Consider the following 22,641-nt stretch of genomic DNA (forward strand, 5'->3'; position numbering starts at 1 on the left):
AGGTTCCTCCAGGCTCTGCACTCAGGAATCACTCCTGGCGGTGCTGAGGAACCATATGGGATGCTGAGAATCGAACCTGGATTGGCTGCATGCAAGGCAAACCTGCTGTGCTGTTGTTCCAGCCCCTTCGTTTATTTTAAAATAGGATTCTCCAATAATGTCCAAAAGACCTAGGCACCAATTATGGTGGTGCTCACGGATCTGATGATACCAGGAGTCAAACTCAGCACCTCACAAATGCCAGACATCTGCTCTGCCACTTTGAGCGAACTCCTCAACTCAGTCATGGTCTCTAAGACTGATAGAAACTGTTGCTCCTTTATTTATGGGGCTGGGGATAGACCCTCAGACTTTATATCTGCAAGACAAGTGTTTTACTTCTGAGCCTTACTTCTTAGTTCTTTTGCCACAGTTTATTCCATAAAGCATAAAAATAAGTTCATGAATGTATAAGAGGCAATGGATGAACTAGGCATGCACATACATTTATCTATAAAATGCAGAATGAAGTCAGCCAGAGAAAGAACTGACATGCAGAGCAGGTGTTCAGGTGCCCTTTCCATTTTTTGACTGAATACTCACTTCTTTTGTATAGACATGTTTTCATTTTTTGTGGGCACATACCCAGGTATTAAATTGCTGAGTCTTTGGTAACTATGGCTAACTTTTTTGAGGAACCTTCAAGCTTTCCTGCAGTGCCTCTTTTTATATTTTCACCAGCAGTGCATAAGGATTTCAATTTCTCCATCACCCCAGTTGCACTTACTATCTGTTTTTAGCCATCTTACTGACTATAAAGTAGTATCTAATTGTTACTTGGATATGTGTTTTGATAATGGCAAGATATTAACTATCTTCTATTTTAAAAAAAATTTTAGTGACTCACCGTGGGATATAGTTACAGACTTACAAACTTTTGTGCTTACGTTTCAGTCATACAATGATCGAGTAACCATCCCTTCACCAATGCCTATTCTCCACCACCGATGATCTCAGTATCTCTCCCACCACTCCCACCCCATCCCCACTACGCCGCCCCATCTCTGTGACAGGGCATTCCCTTTTGCTCTCTCTCTCCTTATGAGTGTTGTGACTCTCAATAGAGGTATTGAATTGCTATCATTTGGTTTGAGGTCTACTTTTAGCACGCATCTCCTATCCCGAGCGGGCCCTCCAAGCACCCCATAGTTGGTGTTCCCTTTTCTATCTGAGCTGCCTTTCCCCCCCTACATGTGAGGCCAGCTTCCAAGCCATGGAACAGTCCTCATGGTATTTATCTCTACTATTCTTGGGTGTAAGTCTCCCATTCTGTTTCTATATATTTCACAAATGAGTGCAATCTTTCTGTGTCTGTTCCTTTCTTTCTGACTCATTTCACTTAGCATGATGCTCTCCATGTAGATCCACATACATGCAAATTGTATGACTTTATCCTTTCTAACAGCTGCATACTATTCCATTGTGTAGATGTACAAAATTTTGTTAACCAGTCATCTGTTCTTGGGCACTTGGGTTTTTTCCAAATTCTGGCTATTGTAAACAGTGCTGCAATGAACATACAAGTGTAGATGTCATTTCTTCTATGCTTTTTGTATCTCCGTGATATATTCCCAGAAGTGGTATTGTTGGATCAAATGGGAGCTCAATTTCTACTTTTTGAGGATCATCCTTAGTGTTTTCCAAAAGGGTTGGGCCAGTCGGCATTCTCACCAGCAGTGAAGAAGAGTCCCTTTCTTGCCACACCTGCGCCAACACCGGTTGCTTTTGTTCTTTTGGACGTGGGCAAGTCTCTGTGGTGTGAGATGATATCTCATTGTTGTTTTAATCTGCATCTCCCTGATGATTAATAATAAAGAGCATTTTTTCATGTGCCCTTTGGCCCTTCGGATTTCTTCTTTGAGAAAGTTTCTGTTCATTTCTTCACCCCATTTTCTTATGGGGTTGGGTGTTTTCTTGTAGAGTCCAACAAGTACCTTGAATATCCTTGATATCAATTCCTTATCAGATGGGCATTGGGTGAATATCCTTTCTCACTCTGTAGATTGTCTTTGTATTCTGGTCACTGTATGTTTTGAGGTGTAGAACCTTCTTAGTTTAAGATAGTTCCATTTGTTTATGTCCGTTTCCACTTGCTTGGTCAGTGGGGTGTCATCTTTGAAGATACCTTTAGCTACAATGTCATGGAGGGTTTTGCCAACCTTGTCTTCAATGTACCTAATGAATTCTGGTCTGATGTTGAGGTCTTTAATCCATTTTGATCTGACTTTTGTGGCTGGTGTTAGGTAGATGTCTGAGCCCAATGTTTTGCACATTGCTGTCCAGTTTTGCCAGCATTATTTGTTAAAGAGGCTTTCCTTGCTCCACTTCACATTTCTTGTTCCCTTATTAAAGGTTAAATGATCGTATATTTGAGGGTGTGCATCAGGATATTTGACCCTATTCCATTGATCTGCAGCTCTGCCTTTGTTCCAGTACCATGCTGTTTTAGTTATAACTGCATTGTAGTAGAGTTTGAGGTTGGGGGAGGTGATGCCTCCCATCTTCTTTTTCCTAAGAATTACTGTAGCTATTTTAGGGGATTTATTGTTTCATATGAATTTCAGGAGTGTGTGTGATCCATTTCTTTGAAGAATTTCATAGGTATTCTTATGAGGATCTCATTGAATGTGTACAGGGCTTTGGGCGAGTATTCCCATTTTGACAATGTTAATTCTCCCAATCCATGAGCAGGGGATATGTGTCCATTTACTCGTGTCTTCTTTCATTTCATGAAGTAGCGTTTTGTAATTTTCTTTGTACAGGTCCCTTACCTCCTAAGTTAAGCTGATTCTGAGGTACTTGATTTTCTAAGGTATGACTGTAAACGGGATTGCTATTTTTATGCCACTTTCCTCTCTCTCATTGTTCGCATAGCCTGCAACTTTACTATACAAGTCAATAGTTTCTAGGAGTTTCTTGGTAGAGGCTTTAGGTTTCTCTAAATATAGTATCATATCATCTGCAAATAGTGAGAGCTTGATTTCTTCCTTTCCTATCTGGATGCCCTTAATATCTTTTTCTTGCCTAATCGCTATTGCAAGTACTTTCAGTACTATATTGAACAGAAATGTTGAGAGTGGGCATCCTTGTCTTGTCCCTGACCTTAGGGGGAAGGCTCTTAGCTTTTCCCCATTGAAGATAATGCTTGCCATTGGCTTGTGGTAGATAGCTTTGACTATATTGAGGAAGGTTTTTTAAAAACCCATTTTGGTGAGAGTTTTCATCATAAACGGGTGCTGGATCTTGTCGTATGCTTTCTCTGCATCTATTGATATGCTCATATGGTTTTATCTTTTCTTTTGTTAATATGATGAATTATGTTGATTGATTTTTGTGTGAAACAACCCTTGCATCACCAGGATGAATCCCACTTGGTCGTGGCCTATGATCTTTTTGATAATTTGTTGGATTCTATTTGCTAATATTTTGTTGAAGAAGACATAGAAGAGAGAGGGCTAACAGATCTATACAGGGCATTCCATCCCCAAAAGAAAGGATACCCATTCTTTTCCAGTGCACATGGAACATTCTCCAAAATAGACCACGTGCTGGGCCACAAAACTTACCTCAATAGAATCAGGAAGGTAAAAATTGTATCAAATATCTTTTCAGACCATGATGCAATGAAGATAGAAGTCAATCACACACAGATGCGGAGAACTAAATCAAACACCTGGAAATTAAATAATTCAGTGTTGAACAACAAGTGGGTCAGGAAGGAAATCAAAGAAGAAATCAAAAGATAACTGGAAACAAATGATAATGAAGACACGAGTTACCAGAACCTATGGGATGCAGCGAAAGCCATATTAAGGGGAAAATTTATAGCGCTGTATGCATTTCTCAGGAAAGAAGAAAAGGCCTACATAAATAATTGACTTCACACCTCAAGATCTTAGAAAAGGACCAGTAAAAAGATCCCAAAACAGGCAGAAGGAAAAAAATAGCAAAACTTAGAGCAGAGGGGCTGGAGTGATAGCACAGCAGGTAGGGTGTTTGCCTTGCACGCGGCTGACCCAGGTCCTATTCCCAGCATCCCATATGGTCCCCTGAGCACCGCCAGGGGTGATTCCTGAGTGCAGAGCCAGGAGTAACCACTGTGCATTGCCAGGTGTGACCCAAAAAGCGAAAAAAAAAAAAGTTAGAGCAGAAATTAACCACATGGAAACCCAAAAAACAATTCAAAAGATAATGAAACCAAGAGCTGGTTCTTTGAGAAAATAAAGAAGATTGACAAACCACTAGCAAGACTCACAAAGAGAGAGAGAGAGAGAGAGAGAGAGAGAGAGAGAGAGACCCAAATAAACTGAATCAGAAATGAAAACGAGGATATCAAAACAGAAACCAAAGAAATTCAAGAGATCATCAGAGACTACTTTGAAAGGCTATATGCCATGAAATATGAGGACTTTGAAGAAATGAACAAATTCCTGAATTCCTGTATTCTCCCAAGACTGAACCAAGAAGATGTGGAATACCTGAATAGACCTATCACTATCAAGAAAATTGAAACTGTAATCAAAAGTCTTCCCCCAAACAAAAGTTCAGGTCCAGATGGATTCACTAGCAAATTATTTCAAACCTTTAAAGAGGGCCTACTGTCAGTTCTTTTCAAGATTTCCCAGGAAATTGGAGAAACAGACATTCTCCCAAACAGTTTCTATGAGACCCATATTTCCCTAATACCAAAAACAAAGACACCACAAAAAAAGAAAACTACAGGCCAATATCCCTGGTGAATATGGAGATACATTAACTATCTCCTCACGCTTATTATAGATATTTTAAAATCCTCTTTGGGAGCTGAGTGATAGTACAGCGGGTAGGGCGCTTGCCTTGCATGTGGACAATCTTTTTGTCCTCAGTACCACAGATGGTCCTTTAGCGCCTCCAGGAGAGACCCTTGAACAGAGCCTGGAATAAGCCCTGAACACTGCTGGATGTATCCATGAGCTCCAAAATAATAATAATAATAATGATGATGATGATGATGATGATGATGATGATGATAATGATGATGATGATGATAATATTAAAGCTGAGATTTGTACAAAGATGATACTAAAAACACAGCTCAGTTTGATGAATGCTATCAGTAATAGGGTTCTGGTCAGGATGCGTCTTTCCATTTATTTCCATCTTTAATGTCTCCCAGGTATTTTTAAATTTACGTGTGGTTTTGGGGGTTTGGGGACCACACCCAGCAGCACGCAGGGCCATTCCTGGCTCTCTGTACTCAGGAGTGTCCCTTGGTGGGAACCATCTGGGTGTGGGGGATTCAACCCTGGGTCAGTGGATGCAAGACAAGCACCTTAACCCCTGTATGCTCTCTCCAGTCCTTTATCCTTTAAAAAAATTATTTTTAATCCCTGTGAATTACAAAGTTACAAAGATATTTGTGATTGAGGTGCAGGCATACATTGTTCTAACACTAACCCCTTCACCAGAGTCCACTACTTTCCACCCGTCTCCCCGCCTCCCCCCTTCCCCCCCCCCGCCCCCTTTGCCCCTGTAGCAGGCGCTTTGTCCAGCCATCTCATTGTCCTACTGTTCTCCCTAACTTATCTCCCACCCCCATCTCTGCCCCAGTGGCAAGTTTCCTACTGAAGACCAGTTCAGCTGTTTGTTTCTGTTGCCATTGGGCATTTGAGTTTCCCCTACAAAGTTTGAGAGAGATGGTTCTGAGTCTGTTCCTCTCCCTCTGACTGATTTCACTCAACACAATACTCTCCAGATCTATCCACATTGCAGCAAATTGCATGACTCTATCTCCTCTTATAACTGGGTAATATTCCATTATGTGTATATATACCATACTTTCTTTATCTAGTCATCTGTTTGTGGGAATTTGGGCTGTTGCCATATTTTGGCTGTTGTATATATTGCTGCAATGAACCTAGGAGTGCAGATGCCTTTTATGCACTGTGCTTTTGGGCCCTTAGGATATATTCACAAGAGTGGAATTTCTGGATCATATGGAAGTTTAATTCCTAGTTTTTTTGAGGAATGTCCATATTGTCTTCCTAAAAGGTTGGATCAGTTAGCATTCTCACCAGCAGTGAATGAGAGGCCCTGTTCCCCCAAATCCTTGTCAACACTAGTTCTTGTTGATCTTTTTGATGAGTACCAGTCTCTGTTGCATGTGGCCGACCTGGCTTTGATTTCTCCACCTCTCTCGTAGAGCCTGGCAAGCTACCGAGAATATCTCACCCGCACGGCAGAGCCTGGCAAGCTATCCGTAACATATTCGATATGCCAAAAACAGTAACAAGTCTCACAATGGAGACATTACTGGTGCCTGCTTGAGCAAATCGATGAGCAAGGGGATGACAGTGATACAGTGATACCAGTCTCTGTGGTATTAGATGATAACTCACTGTTGTTTTGATCTTCATTTCTCTGATGATTAGTGATATAAAACATTTTTTGCCATATGCATTTTGGTCATTTGTATCTCCTTTGGGCTTGGAGTTGGGCCATATTAGGTGATGTTTGGGCTTATTCCCAGTTCTGCACTTAGTAATCACTCTTGATGCTGCTCAGGGGACCATATGGGATGCTGGGGATTGAACCCAGGTTTGCTGCATCCAAGCAAGCACCTTACCCACTATGCTGTCTCTAGGTCCTTGGCCATTTGTATTCTTCTTTGAAAAAGTTCCTGTTCATCTCTTCTCCTGTTTCTCATATTTTGTGTCATTATATATGAAACCTTTTAAATTTATTTTTTAATTATTTTGTTTATTGGGCCACACTTGGTGATACTCAGGACTTCCTCCTGGCTTTGCACTCAAGTGTTGAAGTGTTGGGGAGACCATATGGGATACCAGGGATCACACCCAGATCAGCTGTGTGCAAGGCAAACACCATACCCGCTGTACTATATCTCTGAGCCGTATATCTGAAACTTTAAAAAATTTAATCTTTAATTACTTCTAGCTAGTGTCTAGAAATATGACCAATTTAGGCATACTGCTCCTGTATCTTAAAACCTGGTGGAATTTGTTTATTAATGATAGTAGTCTTTTTTTCTATAGTCACATAGACGTTGTGTCTCATGGTCCAGTTCCCCAGCAATTTGTCAGAGCATTTTGAAGTCTCTCTGGATCTCTCATTCCTCAGCTTCACCTTTGAAGTCTTTTGGTTGGGCTGACTTTTGTGCCTTAGCTTTTATCCATTGCCTCTTAAAGAGCAGCCATGTTGAAATACTTACCTATGACTGTTTTCCAAAAATTCCCTGTAGGGAGAGGCTTTTAGCTATGTATAGCTTCTCCATCAGGAGGTGCTCAAGGGTTGCTCCTGGATCCTAAAACATGACTCACTCTGGCAGTGCTCACGGGACCAGCTATGGGATGAAATATTTTTAAAAATAGGCAAATGGAAAAATAGGGATGGAATCTGGCTTGGTTGTGTACAAGGCAAGTGCCTCAACACCTTGTAAAATAGTGCCTCAGTCCAAAGACAAGCCTTTCTCATGGAAATTCACCAGAGAAGTAAAATTCTGACAGTTCTTTGAGAATGCAGCTTTGAAGGGACCCCAGCTGCATTCTGCTCCCACTGATCCTGGGGGAAGTGGATGCTTTTTAAGCTCCCCTCAGAATGGAGAGTAAATGTCTGAAAAGTTAAAGCAATATCCATCTTACTATTCTTACAGGAATTTGTCTTTTTTCTCAACTGAATGTTCCTGGGTTTTTGGTATAAACCCACTTACTAAAATTCAAGAATTCTGAAAATACGATTCTATCAAATATTCCAGTTGTTAATTTTGTGAAAGAGGAAATGAAGTTTTAGATTCTATCCTTTTCACTGATTCACCAATAGCCCGGTTTCAATTCTCTAAAGTCTTGATGACTATAGCTAATTAAATATTTACTCATGGAAGATCTTTAGAAGAAGGAAATAGAGAGTTTTTGTTTGGGAGTGCTACACCAGGTCATGCTTTGGGGGATACACCTCCCGTGCTCAGGGGTCGCCAATAGGTGGGGATCTGCGGCTCATGTAGTTCTGGGGATGGTACCTGGGCAAAACCTGCATGCAGCCATATAAGCTGTCTCTTCAGTCTCCAAATGTAATTGTTATATTCTCTCCAAGATGGGAAGATAAAGCACGTAAGGATTTTTGCTCTGTGCTCTGGGATCAATCCTGGCAGGGCTCAAGGGACCATATGGGGTGCTGGGAATAAAAATCTCCAGACGTGACTCCAGTCGCCAGCTAAAGTTTTCGGCATGGGCAGCTCCTCGCAGAATGTCTGCAGCCTAAGAACTAAGCCACGGCCCCATGCCCGCCCAGGAGGGGAAAGGTATTTCTCTCGCCTCTTCCTTGCCGGGGGCGAAGGGCACAGTGACCAACATATTATGACGACCACAGATGGGGTTTACAAGCTTGCAATGATCCAATATCTGGAAGAAATCTCCCTGGACTTAGTTGCTAAAGTACAGCAATCCAAAACCACGCTGCCGCAGACCTCATATCTCTTCAAAACAGGTCTGTCTCTAGTGGGGTACTCCTAACAATAATAGTGAGGTTTGTGTTGAAATATTGAATGTAACCAAAGTAAATAGAAAGTAAAGTGAAATTTATATCAGTTTCAAGGTGGGGGGGTGAGGGGGGGCAGGATGGGAGGTGTACTATGTTGTTTTTTTTTTGTGGTGAGATATGGGCACTGGTGAAGGGATGGTTGTTTCAGCATTGTATAACTGAGACTTAAGCCTGAAAGCATTGTAATTTTCCACATGGTGATTCAATAAAATAAAATTCTTAAAGAAAAAAAAATTCCAGAGCAAACACTGCCCATTGTACAGTCACTTGGACTCCCAGGAAGGTGGTTTGAAAGGGTATTTCTGCATTGAGTGCCCTGAGAAAATTAAGCTTACACAATCTTTTAAACCCCTTCTCATCATTCAACAGGTTAAACAGGCTTTTGAGTCTGAACTGAATTTAAATCCCAGCTCTGCTTTTTACCAGCTTGATGGCTAGAACAAGTTATATATAACTGCTCTGTGGCTCAGTTTCCTCATTTGTAAAGCAGACTAACAATATCTATCAGTAAAGTTATTGTGACAATTAAATGTGAAGTGCTGATCACAGATACCAGGCATCTGGCAATAGATATTAGCTTTGTCTTTATATATATATGTGTATGTATATACACATATATATTCTAATATACATGTGTATATATATTAGGGTATGCTAATGTGTATATATATTAGGGTATGCTAATGCTAATGTTTCTTGAATTGAGTTTACTGAAAATTTCTTTGTTTTTTTCCCCTCCTGTGTATTTGTCTGCTTGTTTTAAAAAGTTTGCCTATTTTTAAAAAGAAAATTCATTCTAGCATCTTGGAACAAAACTTTTTGTCAAAAATGAACTGCTTCTGGGACTGAAGTGATAATATAGCAGGAAAGGTGCTTGCTTTGCAGGCGGCTGACCCAGGTTCATGCTTGGCATTCCATATGGTCCCCTAAGCACCATCAGGAGTAATCCCTGAGCATTCCTGGGTGTGGCCCACAAACCAAAGAAAGAAAAGAGAGAGGAACTGAGGGAGGGAGGGAAGGAACTGGTTCATTTTACCAATATATCCATAATGTTCGCACAGAAGAGCCTGGCAAGCTCCCCGTGACTTATTCGATATGCCAAAAACAGTAAAAACAAGTCTCACAATGGAGACGTTACTGGTGCCTGCTCGAGCACATCAGTGAACAATGGGACGACAGTGCTACAGTGCTATCCATAATGTTATTTCTGAAGTATCTAGTAACTACCCAATATTGTCAGACCAGTGACAGTCAAGGTGACCCTGGCATTCAAGAAGCTGAAAGTCCAGGAGACTGACAGGTGACCCAGTGATCACATACAGTGTGACAAAGGTCAGGGCACAAAGATCTCTGTGAGAATGACTGGCAAGAGGACTGCTTCCACCAGATCCTCTTAGAAAACCTCCCTAACCCAAGCGCCGCAATGCTCAAGGCTGCTCCCTACGTGCTCAGGCCGAACCTCACATACGAGCAAAAATATTCCTGGACTGTTCAGCGGCAAAAGTGGCAGCACAACACGTCATAAAACACTCCCTACCCATTCTCCATAATTACCACACCACATTTGATGGGGTTCAGTTTGTAGGCAATAAATCATAGAGGGAAATATGTATATATGCATACATATATATTTTCAGGGGTGTAATGATAGCACAGTGGGTAGGGCATTTGCCTTGCATGCGGTCAACCCAGGTTCAATTCCTCCACCTCTCTAGAAGAGCCTGGCAAGCTACCGAGAGTATCTCACCCGCATGGCAAAGGCTGGCAAGCTACCCGTGGCGTATTTGATATGTCAAAAACCAGTAACAATAAGTCTCACAATGGAGGCGTTACTGGTGCCTGCTCGAGCAAATTGATGAGCAACAAGATGACAGTGATACAGTTATACATATTTTCAGATATGTATACCAAAGCTCACACCACCCAAACTTCAACAACTTGTTAGTGATATCCTATAGAATGTCTTTTTTTTTTTAATTTTTTATTGTGGAAAGTTACAAAGTTACAAATTTTTCAGGTTTAAATCTCAGTTATACAATGCTCGAATACCCATCCCTTCACCAGTGCTCATATTCCACCACCAAGAATCCCAGTATACCTCCACCCCGCCCCCTTACACCCCAAACTCCCCCACGCCCCTAGCCTCCCCACTCTAAGCCCCCCCCCCGGCCTGTGTAACTAATAAATTTCACTTTACTTTCAATATAGAATGTCTTAATGGTTCCTGCCAAAATAGAACAATCTTCACAGTCTTTCTTATGTGAACACTTTTTTTGTAAGCCTGTTCAGCAGTTCTTCATAACAGACAATATGAAATATATTACTTCATTTGTGTTTTGTGACAGGGATTGGGGTTGGGATGGAAACATCCCGAATTTGGTGGAGGGAAGGTGTAATGGTGGTGGGATTGGTGTTTGAATATTGAGTGTAATCAAACATTGTGGACTAACTTGTAAAGTTAAAAAAAATTTGAAAAAGTAATATGGAGTTTATGCCCTATATAAAATTTAAAAAAAGAAGAAAAATAATATTTGCTGCAGAGCAAGGACTTCCTGCAGACATCATCACTCTCTGGGTTTTCTTTCATCTTTGGGGGTGGTAGGGAGACACACCCAGTGGTGTCCAGGGCTTACTCCTGACTCTGTGCTCAGGGATCACTCCTGGTTTATTGTGGGGCCTATATAAGGTGCCAGGAATGGAACACAAGTGGGCTGCATGCAAGGCAAGTACCCCACATGCTGTATTATTTGGCCTCTCTTCCTAGGGTTTTCAACTTGGAAAAATTTGTTAGCATATTTTTAATTTGTTCTACATTTGTGTTTCTCTCCACCCTCCCACCCTCTTCCCCCTTCACTTTATCATCTAGAGACTTGAGTGTTCCCCAAAGGGAGAATGTTTGGGGCTGGAGCAATAGCACAGCAGGTAGGGCATTTGCCTTGCACGCGGCCAACCTGGATTCAATTCCCAGTATCCCATATGGTCCCCAAGCACCACCAGGAGTAATTCCTGAGTGCATGAGCCAGGGATAACCCCATGCATTGCCGGGTGTGACCCAAAAAGCAAAAAAAAAAATGGTTTATGGATTCTAAGCATGATTATAGATAATGACAGAAAATAATGTTTTTTCACCTTCTAGTTCCATGCTAATAAAATAAATATAAACTTTAATGCTAGTTGCTGATTATGTCTATAATTTTAATTTTATTGTATATTTTTTAGAATTCTCAGTCATAATCCTCTAACAACTATTGAAGATTCGTATCTTTTTAAATTGCCAGCATTAAAATATCTGTAAGTATTATAATAGTTTTGTAGCTCATATGGTTTCTGCTATAATTTGCGGTCTTTATTTTTCTCCATTTTTGCCAAAGATTGTGTTTTGCATTGAATTTAAAAGTTATAATTTGAATTTTAACACTGGATTGTTGAATTGAGATTCATTGTCAAAGGAAAAGATTAAGAAAGAATGTACATGGGTAACAGCCAACAGAGGAAAAGAGCAATGTTGAGTACATATGGATAAGAAATATACATGTAGAAGTATTATTTATTCCAGAAAGTAATGAGTAATAATGTAAACATTACTTAAAAAAAGAAAGTAAAGAGGACCAGATAGGTGAGTGGTTGGAGCCCATGCACTGCATGCCAGAGGCCTGGATTCGACCTCTGGCGCCATACGTGTTTCTCAGAGCTCAATTCTGAGTAACCCACAAGTACAGCACCTAGCATATCTCCCAAGTACTGCCAGATGTGGGCAAAATCCAAGGCCACTCCCAGATCACATGAAAAAAAAATTAAAAGAAGTACATGAAATTTAGAAAGATAAGTCAGACAAGAGGGAGGGAGGGAGGGAGGGAGGGAAGGAAGGAAGGAAGGAAGGAAGGAAGGAAGGAAGGAAGGAAGGAAGGAAGGAAGGAAGGAAGGAAGGAAGGAAGGAAGGAAGGAAGGAAGGAAGGAAGGAAGGAAGGAAGGAAGGAAGGAAGGAAATTTATTTAGTCTACCAAATTGTCATTAATTTGATGATAGAGAAATCTCTTATTTCTGTAAGAGCTCTCTGGAATTATGGTCTAGAGTAAACAGTTGACCTGGCTTTACAGCGAAGCCAGAATCAAATATATGCTTCATTAATCTCATCTACTTAACTCTAAAGCTTCTGCATTTGGATTCACATCATGCTTGTGTTTTCTCCCTCAGAGACATGGGAGCAACATCAGTGTTGCTTGGACCAGTCCAAAACATCCTCATGATGACTCTTGAATTAGAAAAACTGTAAGTTGATTTTTCTGACATTTATTTTCACTTAGGTTTTTAAGGCTTTTTATTTTTGTTTCTCAATCTTGGAGAGCCTGGCAAGCAACTGAGTGTATCCTGCCCACAAGGCAGAGCCTGGCGTATTCGATATGCCAAAAACAGTAACATGTCTCACAATGGACACGTAACTAGTTCCCGCTCGAGCAAATCAATGAACAACGGGATGACAGTGCTACAGTGCCACAGATTTCTTTAAATGTTGGAGTACTGCTACTTATTCATCCATTGATTAGGCTAATTGAATTTGACATGCACTCCACAATACATTTTTTTATTCAGAATGTTAATTTAATTTAATTAAAAAATTTTAAATTGAATCATTGTGAGATACAGTTACAAAGCTTTCATGTTTGAGTTTCAGTCATACAATTATAGGACACCCAACCCTCCACCAGTGCCCACCATCCACTACCAATGTCCCCAGGATCCACCCCCTCGTCCCACCCCTACCCCTGCCTCTATGGCAGACAATCTCCCCCATACTGTCTTTTGTTGGACTGGAGTGCTAGCACAGCGGGTAGGGCATTTGCCTTGCACACAGCCAACTGGGGTTCTATTCCTCCGTCCCTCTCAGAGAGCCTGGCAAGCTACTGAGAGTATCCCGCCCGCACAGCAGTCTGGCAAGCTACCCGTGGCATATTCGATATGCCAAAAACAGTAACTAGTCTCACCATGCAGACATTACTGGTACCCGCTTGAGCAAATCGATGAGCAACATGATGACAGTGCTACAGTGCTACTCTCTCTTGTGTTGCTTGTTATGAATAGTATAAGATGTCATGAGACCAGAGGAGTGGCTGTGTGCTCCTCAAATTTTAAAAGTTTAGATAATTAAGGTGTGGAGAAATCTCTGCAGAGAGCTGCTCAGTTCAGAGTTTCTTTGTGTATCTGGATTTTGACCATTAAGGAGCTTAAGTGGCAGCCGAGGGCAGTTTGTGGGCATGACCTCCAGCTTCCCTCGGGGAGAGGGAGGCCAATGAGAGGGACCGGCCCATCCCCTATCCCTTGAGGCCTGGAGTTTGCTGTCACTGAACCTGTGTGCCTGCACTTTTCATTGTGTTCTGGAAGTTGGTGCCTGTCGGGGTTTTTAAGGGGCAGGTGGAGGGATGATGCCTGCCCCTGTCTGAGGCTCCCCAGTGAAGTTGGCCTGGCTTAAAGTCCGGAGGCATCTCGCAGAGAGCTGCTCGGTTCAGAGATTCTTTTGTGTGTCTCTGGATGGTGGCCCTTGTTTCCATCTTCTCAGAGAAATAAACTATTGGCATATGCCCTGCAGGATATGCCCGCTTGGCCGTAGGGCACCTCACCACCAGCCCTAACTGTGGCTTTTATCTCTTTCGAGATTTATGGGGCTCTGAAATATGGTTGGTAACTGAGCTTGTATAACTGAGTCAGACGTAGTTTGTGGGTTGGCTCCCACATACCAAACTTTTGGCTGTTTAGTTTCTTGGTAAACTTGCCCTAAGTTGTTGGGGTTCAGTCACAGGTACATCAGCAATTTTGGGTTATCAGGAAGCCAGAAGGCTCCATCTGGCTGCTGATGCTCTTGCCCCGCAGGTACAGGTTGACCTGCTGGTGGCACCATACCCCAGCTTGTTTATTTTTCTTAAGCTATGTTTAATTGAGTTTAAATTTATATATATATATATATATTTTTTAAGTTGAGATACTCAAGAATCCCTTTTGGTGTCTCATGGACACTGGGGATCAAACCCAGGTCAACTGTGTTCAAAGCAAATGCCAGAGCTGCTATACTATAATATTACTCTAGTCCCTATTTTCTCATAGTCTGAAAAAGTGCTTTCAGATTTCCCCAGGTTATAACTGGTATTTTTATCATTCTCTGGGAGCTGGAGAGATAGGATAGTGAGTTAGATATTTGCCTTGCATGTGGTTAACTCTTGTTCAGTCTGGCACTGTCTATGGTTCCCCAAGGCCTGCAAGGAATGATTCCTGAGTCGAGAGCCCAGAGTAATCCCTGAGCACCACCAGATATGACTCAAAAACAAAACTCAATTTTCTGAGGGCTGAAGTGATAGTTAGAGGGGTTAAGGTACACGCTTTGCACGCATCACCTCCCAGTTGGGTTCCCACCACCACTGAGTTCGAGCAGCGCCTCATCCATGGTTCTCAGGAACATTTTGAATAGCTGCACAGTGGCTTTGGCTGCCTCTTCTATCTACTTAAAGTAACCCCTTTACTCTGCACTTAATTCTCTGTGTTTCCATTCATAGGATATTACCTAGGCATCTCACCTGCTGCCTCTGTCAATTTAAAGTTATTATTGAAATCATGTGCAAGACAGTCAAACTACATTGTACCACTCAATGTTCTACCAGTACCACACACTGTGGTGAGTCTGAATTGCCTGCTAATAGATTTTTAATTTATGTTTTATTTTAATTTTAATCACTGATGGCCCATTTTAAACTGATTATGTAGTTGCATTATTTCTATTAAGAGTTCAACTCCCTATATTTCTAAGAACTATTTCCCGTGGTAAAAGTCAGAATCTCAGTTACGTCTTTACCTTAGCAGTCTATGCATGACCTGAGACATCAGAGGAATGGAAGAAAGGGATGGAAGTGGGGAAGGGAGCTAACACTAATGGTCACAAATGAGGGCCACACTGTGGGCAAGGTACTGGTCCTCCAGATGAGAGCTCAGCCACAGAATGCAGTTTGTAAACAGATTTTATATACAGCAGATCTCAAGCGCCCTTTTCTTCATAGGACAGGTGTCGCTACTTTATTGCATGTGTTTTTGTAATTCAGTAGGCAAGTACAAGTCATACTGTCTTATGAAAATTTTGCTTAGAGCCTGAGAATTTCTGGTTTTCTAAGCAGAGGTTGCCATTCAATCCTTCTAAGGATGGATGGCCTTGTGGATTCTTAGACCATCCCCACCTCTGAGCCTATTTAGAACTTTAACCCTTCCATCTACAAAGCACTCAGGCGCCCTTAAGTATTTTTCCACATAGTAAGTTTACTGACCTTAGCTTGATAACTTCCAAAATGTGTTTTTAAGGGCCCAGGAAAATAGAACAATAGGTTAAAACACATAGTTTTCATGTGGGAGGTGTGAGTGCACCCCCCACAAAACAGTTTCTGAAGCACTGCTGGGAGTATTCCTTGGGTATTACTGAATATGGGGCATGCATGCATGCACGCACGCGCGCGCGCGTGCGCGCACACACACACACACACACACACACACACACACACACATGAAACACCCAAAAAAGTGTTTTCATGCCGGGATAGTATGACTCTGATTTGCTAACAGTAATTGGGCACATCCATCACTTTGCTTCTTACACAAAGATAGTGTTATTGTTAAAATCAACTTTTAGCAAGTCTATCACTCCCTTCACAAAGGTGGGCATAACAATCATTTTCAAATCACCTTTCATAAGATGAACATCAATCCTGGGGAATTTGGGGGGTGTGGCGGGGAGAAGAATCAGACTAAAAGGGATGTACAAACTGTGGTGTCTCGACACTTTGGTGGTGGTCCAGGTGAGGTTCACTTTGTACATGGAAACCAATAGTGTTGGTACTATTGTAAACATGTTACTCCAACTGCAATAATGTTAGAGAATAACTAAACCAAATAATCGAAATCAGAATAAGATACTAATAACATTTTTTATTTTAGGTGAGGAGAAGCAAAACTAAAAGTGTTAAATGTGTCTAATGCCTAGATCGCGTGTTCCCATTCTGGGACTCTTTGCAAGTCCATGCTTCTTCCTCACTTCCCTTAACTCCCTCTCTAAACTTCACCATCACCAAAAGCACTTTGAATTCTTCAGTAGAGTTTGGTCGGAGAGATCATCTAGCAGCTACAACACTTGCCTTCCATATGGCAGACTTGAGTTGGATACCTAGCATCCCAGATGGTCCCAATTACTAGCTGCAGTGATCCCTGAGCATAGAGAGAGAAGTAACCCCTGAACATTGCTGGGTTTGGCCCCACCTCCCCCCAAAAGAAACCCAACTACACAATGTTATACTTGACCTTCTAGCAGTCAGAAATTTTGTATGGTTCCCTAACTAGAGCTGGAAATAGTAGGAAGTAAGTGAAGACAAAATACACATCTTATAAGAGCTGTATTCCCCAATTTTGGTAGCTCTGATATTATTTCAGGAGCCAGAGAGATAGTACAGTGAGTAGGGGACTTGCCTTCCACACAGATGACCTGGGTTCCATTGCTGGCATCCTATATAGTTTCCCAAGCACCACCAGCAGTGATTTCCTGAGCACGGAATCAGGAGTAACCCCTGAGCATCACCAATTGTGGCCCACAAACAAAACAAAAAAGATTATTTTCTAGATTTTATCAACATTGCACATTGACATATACTCTGGCAAATCCATTAACCTATCCTTAGACATCTGCCCAGATTCAACAACATCACACTAAAGGCTAATAAGCGAAAGAATTAGTGGGTAGGTGGAGGAAGGGTGCATTCAGATGAGGATCTGATTTCTGGAAGAATTTCTTCTTCGTCTATGATGGTAATAAGAATATTATCACCCAAAAGAGGTAGAGAGAAAAGTCCTCTCTATATGGGCAGGACAGGATAAAGGTATGGGAGTATAACAAGTCATAGTTGAGGGACTGGAGAGATGGTCTAATGGAAAGAGTGCTTGCCTTTTTTTTTTCTTTATTGGGTCACAACCGGTGATACACAAGGGTTACTCCTGGCTCTGGCAGTGCTCAGGGGACCATATGGGATGCTGGGATTCGAATCCGGACTGACCACATGCAAAGCAAATGACCTACCTGCTGTGCTATCGCTCCAGTCCCTGGGTGCTTCCCTTTCATGCAGTCAACCTGGGTTCGATTCCCAGCATCCCATGTGGTCCCCCAGGCACCACCCAGAATAGTTTCTGAGAGCAGCACTGTAGCACTGTAGCACTGTTGTCTCGTTGTTCATCGAGTTGCTGAGAGGGCATCACTAACGTCTCCATTGTGAGACTTGTTGTTACTGTTTTTGGCATATCGAATAAGCCACGGGAGCTTACCAGGCTCTGCCGTGCAGGTGGGATACTCTCAGTAGCTTGCCAGCTCTCCTGAGGGACGGAGGAATCGAACCCGGGTTGGCTGCATTCAAGGCAAATGCCCTACCCACTGTTCTATCGATAACTCCAGCCTGATGGACATAATTACCTTAAAAAAAGATTTTTTAATTAATTTTTAATTTGCTTTTGGGGGCCACACCCATTAATGCTCAGGGCTTACTCCTGGCTCTGCACTCAGGAATTACTTCTGCTAGTGTTCAGGGAACACGTGAGATTCCAGGGATCAAATCTGGGTTGGACACATGCAAGGTGAATGCTCTACCTTCTGTACTCTCTCTCTAGCCCTGCATTTATCTACTTTTATAAGGCGGTTCTATATTATTTTAAAAGTATACTATCAACAATTATGCAAACAAGTATAAGTAATAGGCACATGTAAAATTTAATTAAAGTAAATATTTAGCCATGATAAAGATTTTTTTTTGGCTGGAGATAGTAAAGCAGGTAAAGTGATTGCCTTGCGTGTAACCAACCCGGATTCAATCCCTGGCATCTCATATGGTCCCCCAAACGCTATCATGAGTGATTTCTGAGTGCAGAACCAGAAGTACCCCCTAAGCATTGCCATGTAGTCCCCTCCCCCAAAAAAAATCCAACTATTTTTCAAATGTAGTTTATCTTTTTGATGCATTCAGAGCACCAAGTCTAAACTTTATCATATATCATTTTACATATTTGCTTAGTACACCTTATTATGATCAACAGCAGGCTTGTTTTGTTAAACTTTTGTCAAACGTGATAATTGTGAGCCATAAAAATAACTAACTAAAAAAATAAAAAATATTATTTTTGTAGTACATTAAACCATTCAAATTTCTTGGGCTTATTCTTTTTTTTTAATATGTATCCTCGTTTATTCTTCCTTAAAGATTCTTCAAGACACATTTAAGAATACCCATCAGAATTCGACTAAAAAGGCCATATTTTTCCACATTTTTGGATTTCTCTTAGGAATCGTGGTTTCCCAGAGCCATCCGTAACCTCTTGGTCCTGATTGCACAGCCACCTTTCTTATCTAGGATTATAGATTTTGAGCATTTCTGGGTCATCCCTGCTTATCAAATAATATCCTTGCCTCCGGCATGCACCTGCCTTTCTTGTTAAACAATCTTTTCAGTACCTTCTCTTAGGTTAGCTTTACATGCCCCCAGTTTTGAACACATTCATACCTTGCATGTTAATGCCTCACTAACTTAACTCATACTTTCAATGAGGATTCTGTGAAAGTCTCTTTATCCTGAACAAAAAGGCTTAGAAATTACGGAGAAAATTTTATATTATATCTGTATCAATTGCTGCAATGACGCATTTTTTCACCTGATCTATCTGATATCATTCTCTCAACCACCCTGGAAGAGATAAGCTGTTCTATTAGCAAACAGGGCAACTTGTGTCTTCTTGGATATCGCCAAACTGAACTAGATTTCCACTAATTAAATTGTCCTCCATCTACTGGAGAACCACGGGTTGAATTGGAGGCTTCCTTCTAAACTTCTTCTTTTTTTAATATGTTTATTTTTTTAATTTGTGAGTCACTGTGAGGGTATAGTTACAAATTTACCCATTTTCGTGCTTGTGTTTCCCTCATACAATGTTTGAGAACCCATCCCTTCACCAGTGTCCATTCTCCACCACCAATGAACCCAGTATCCCTCCCACTCTCCAATCCCGTCCTCCCCACCCCATCCCGCCTCTGTGGCAGGGTATTCCATTTTGTCCTCTCTCTCCTTTTGGGTGTTGTGGTTTGTGATAGGGGTATTGAGTGGCCATCGTGTTCAGTCTCTAGTCTACTTTCTGCACGCATCTCCCTTCCCGCGCAGGATGTCCAACCACAGTTTACTTGGTGTTCCCTTCTCTATCCGGGCTGCCTTTCCCCCAGCATGTGAGGCCAGCTTCCAAGCCATGGAGCCAACCTTGGTATTATATACTACTATTCTTGGGTGTTAGTCTCCTACTCTGTTATTTTATATTCCACAGATGAGTGCAGTCTTACTATGTCTGTCCCTCTCTTTCTGACTCATTTCACTTAGCATGATACTTTCCATGTTGATCCACTTATATGCAAAGTTCATGACTTCACCTTTTCTAACAGCTGCATAATATTTCATTGTATAGATGTACCAAAGTTTCTTTAACTAGTCATCTGTTCTAGGGCACTCAGGTTTTTTCCAGATTCTTGCTATTGTAAGCAGTGCTGCGATGAACATATAAGTGCAGATGTCATTTCGACTATATTTTTTTTGTTTGTCCAGGATATATTCCCAGAAGTGGTATTGCTGGATTAAATGGAAGCTCAATTTCTAGTTGTTTGAGAAGCGTCCATTTTGTTTTCCAAAGGGGCTGAACCAGTCGGCATTCCCACTAGAAGTGTAGAAGGGTCCCTTTCTCCCCAATCCTCTCCAGCAGTGGTTGCTTTTGTTCTTTTGGATGTGTGCCATTCTCTATGGTGTGAGGTGGTATCTCATGGTTGTTTTGATCTGCATCTCCGTGATGATTAGTGATGTAGAGCAGTTTTTCATGTGCCTTTTGGCCATTCGTATCTCTTCCTTGGGAAAGTTTCTGTTTATTTCTTCGTCCCATTTTCTGATGGGGTTGGATGTTTTCTTCTTGTAGAGTTCAACCAGTGCTTTATATACCCTTGATATCAACCCCTTATCGGATGGGTATTGGGTGAATATCCTTTCCCATTCTGTAGATTGCCTTTGTATTTTGGTCATGGTATCTTTTGCGGTGCAGAAGCTTCTTAGTTTAATATAGTCCCATTTGTTTATCTCTGTTTCCACTTGGTTGGTTAGTTGCATGTCATCTTTGAAGATACCTTTAGCTTCAATATCGTGGAGGGTTTTTCCGACCTTGTCTTCGATGTACCTTATGGACTGTGCTCTGATGTTGAGATCTTTAATCCATTTTGATCTGATTTTTGTGCCTGGTGTCAGGTCGAGGTCTAAGCCCATTTTTTTGCATGTGGTTGCCCAGGTATGCCAGCACCATTTGTTAAAGAGGCTTTCCTTGTTCCACTTCACATTTCTTGCTCCCTTATCAAAGATTAGATGATCATATATTTGAGGTTGTTCTTGGGCTTATTCTTATGCTCCTCTAACTCAGGGTTGAATTATCTAATAGCTGCATTATTATGTCTGCAAACTTTATTAAATAGTTTCTCTGATAAACCTAAAGAAGATCCAAATACATGTGATTTGTTTGACATACCAGGAACTAATCTCATAGCCATCCCAATGATACATTATGAAAAGTTTTCAAATGTTAATAGTGATTGATGGCATTAATATTTTTCAATTAGCTTATAACAGTTATAAGATAGATTCTAACATGGACCTTAGTGTTAAATTGTGTTATTAAAAGAGTAAAACTATCAGCACAAAGAATAAATTATTAAATTAGTTCAGTGTTTATATAAACCAATAAGCATGAAGAGCAGGTAGACATTAAGAAAGGTATATTTTACTCAAAAAGTGTAGACTTTAAATCAGAATTTGGAACTTGCTCAATTTTAATCTTAATTTTTCTCTATCTAAAACACTCCTCCTTAATCATAGAGGAAGGTCACTTATCTCTAAGATGCATGTTATTTAAGTCAGCTGTGCATCAATCCTGTCCTGTGGCTGAATCACAGACCCAAGGTTAGTTAGTTTTTAATGATCTGAAATACTTTCAGATTCACAGAATACAGTTGGAACCAGATTATGTTGAATTCATAACTCAACAGACTTCAATTCTGAATTCCTAGAAATCAGAATTGCTAGAATTCTGAAGCAGAACCAGGAGTAACCCCTGAGCATGGCTGGGAATGGCCAAAAAATAAAACAGAAGTCATTGTTGATCTGTAAAGAGTCTAACTGGGCAGCAAATATTTCTCTTGAATACTAGGCACTTGGTCCTTGGGGACCAGTGGAATAATCATATTATTATTGTTTGTGTGTTTGCTTGTTTGGGGGCATACTCAGAGGTGCTCAAAGTTTACTCCTGACTTTGTGTTCAGGGGTCAGGCCTGGTAAGGCTTGAGGGACCCTATGGGGTGCTGGGGATCAGATCCAGGTTGGCTGCGTAGAAGACAAGTACTTTATCTACTCTACTGTCACTCTGCCCTCCAGTGGAATAATCCTAAATACATGTACTGAATGAATTTATCTATATCTATTAAATTAGTATATATATATATATGCACATAACATACATGTAGAGCAGTCGGAGCGATAGCACAGTGGTTGGTCATTCACCTTTCACGCACCTGACCTAAATTCGATTCCTCCGCCCCTCTCAGAGAGCCTGGCAAGCTACCCATGCGTATTGGATATGCCAAAAACAGTAACAATAAGTCTCTCAATGAGAGACGTTACTGGTGCCCGCTTGAGCAAATCGATGAGCAATGGGATGACAGTGACAGTGACATATAGAGTAATATATATACATATATGTATATATGTATATATATATATACACACACACATATACATATACCTCTCTGAGAGCCCGGCAAACTACTGAGACAATCCCACTCACATGGGCAGAGCCTGGCAAGCTACCTGTGGTGTATTCAATATGCCAAAAGCAGTAATGATAGGTTTCATTCTCCTGACCCTGAAAGAGTCTCTAGTCATTGGGAAAGATGAGTAAGGAGAGGCTGCAAAATCTCTGGGCTTCGAGGAATGGAGA

General features: G+C 41.2%; 1 protein-coding gene across 1 annotated transcript in view; it reads left to right on the forward strand.

Annotated features, from left to right (window-relative positions):
• Positions 1-22,641, forward strand: part of LOC129406555 (leucine-rich repeat-containing protein 37A2-like) — a 47,543-nt gene that overhangs the window by 16,804 nt on the left and 8,098 nt on the right. Inside the window, exons 6-8 of the mRNA XM_055144715.1 lie at positions 11,794-11,865; positions 12,769-12,843; positions 15,117-15,235. Coding sequence (XP_055000690.1) covers positions 11,794-11,865; positions 12,769-12,843; positions 15,117-15,235 — 266 coding nt within the window. The remainder of the gene's footprint in view (positions 1-11,793; positions 11,866-12,768; positions 12,844-15,116; positions 15,236-22,641) is intronic.

The sequence above is a fragment of the Sorex araneus genome, chromosome 7 (genome assembly GCF_027595985.1).
Source record: "Sorex araneus isolate mSorAra2 chromosome 7, mSorAra2.pri, whole genome shotgun sequence".
NCBI classification, from domain to species: Eukaryota; Metazoa; Chordata; class Mammalia; order Eulipotyphla; family Soricidae; genus Sorex; species Sorex araneus.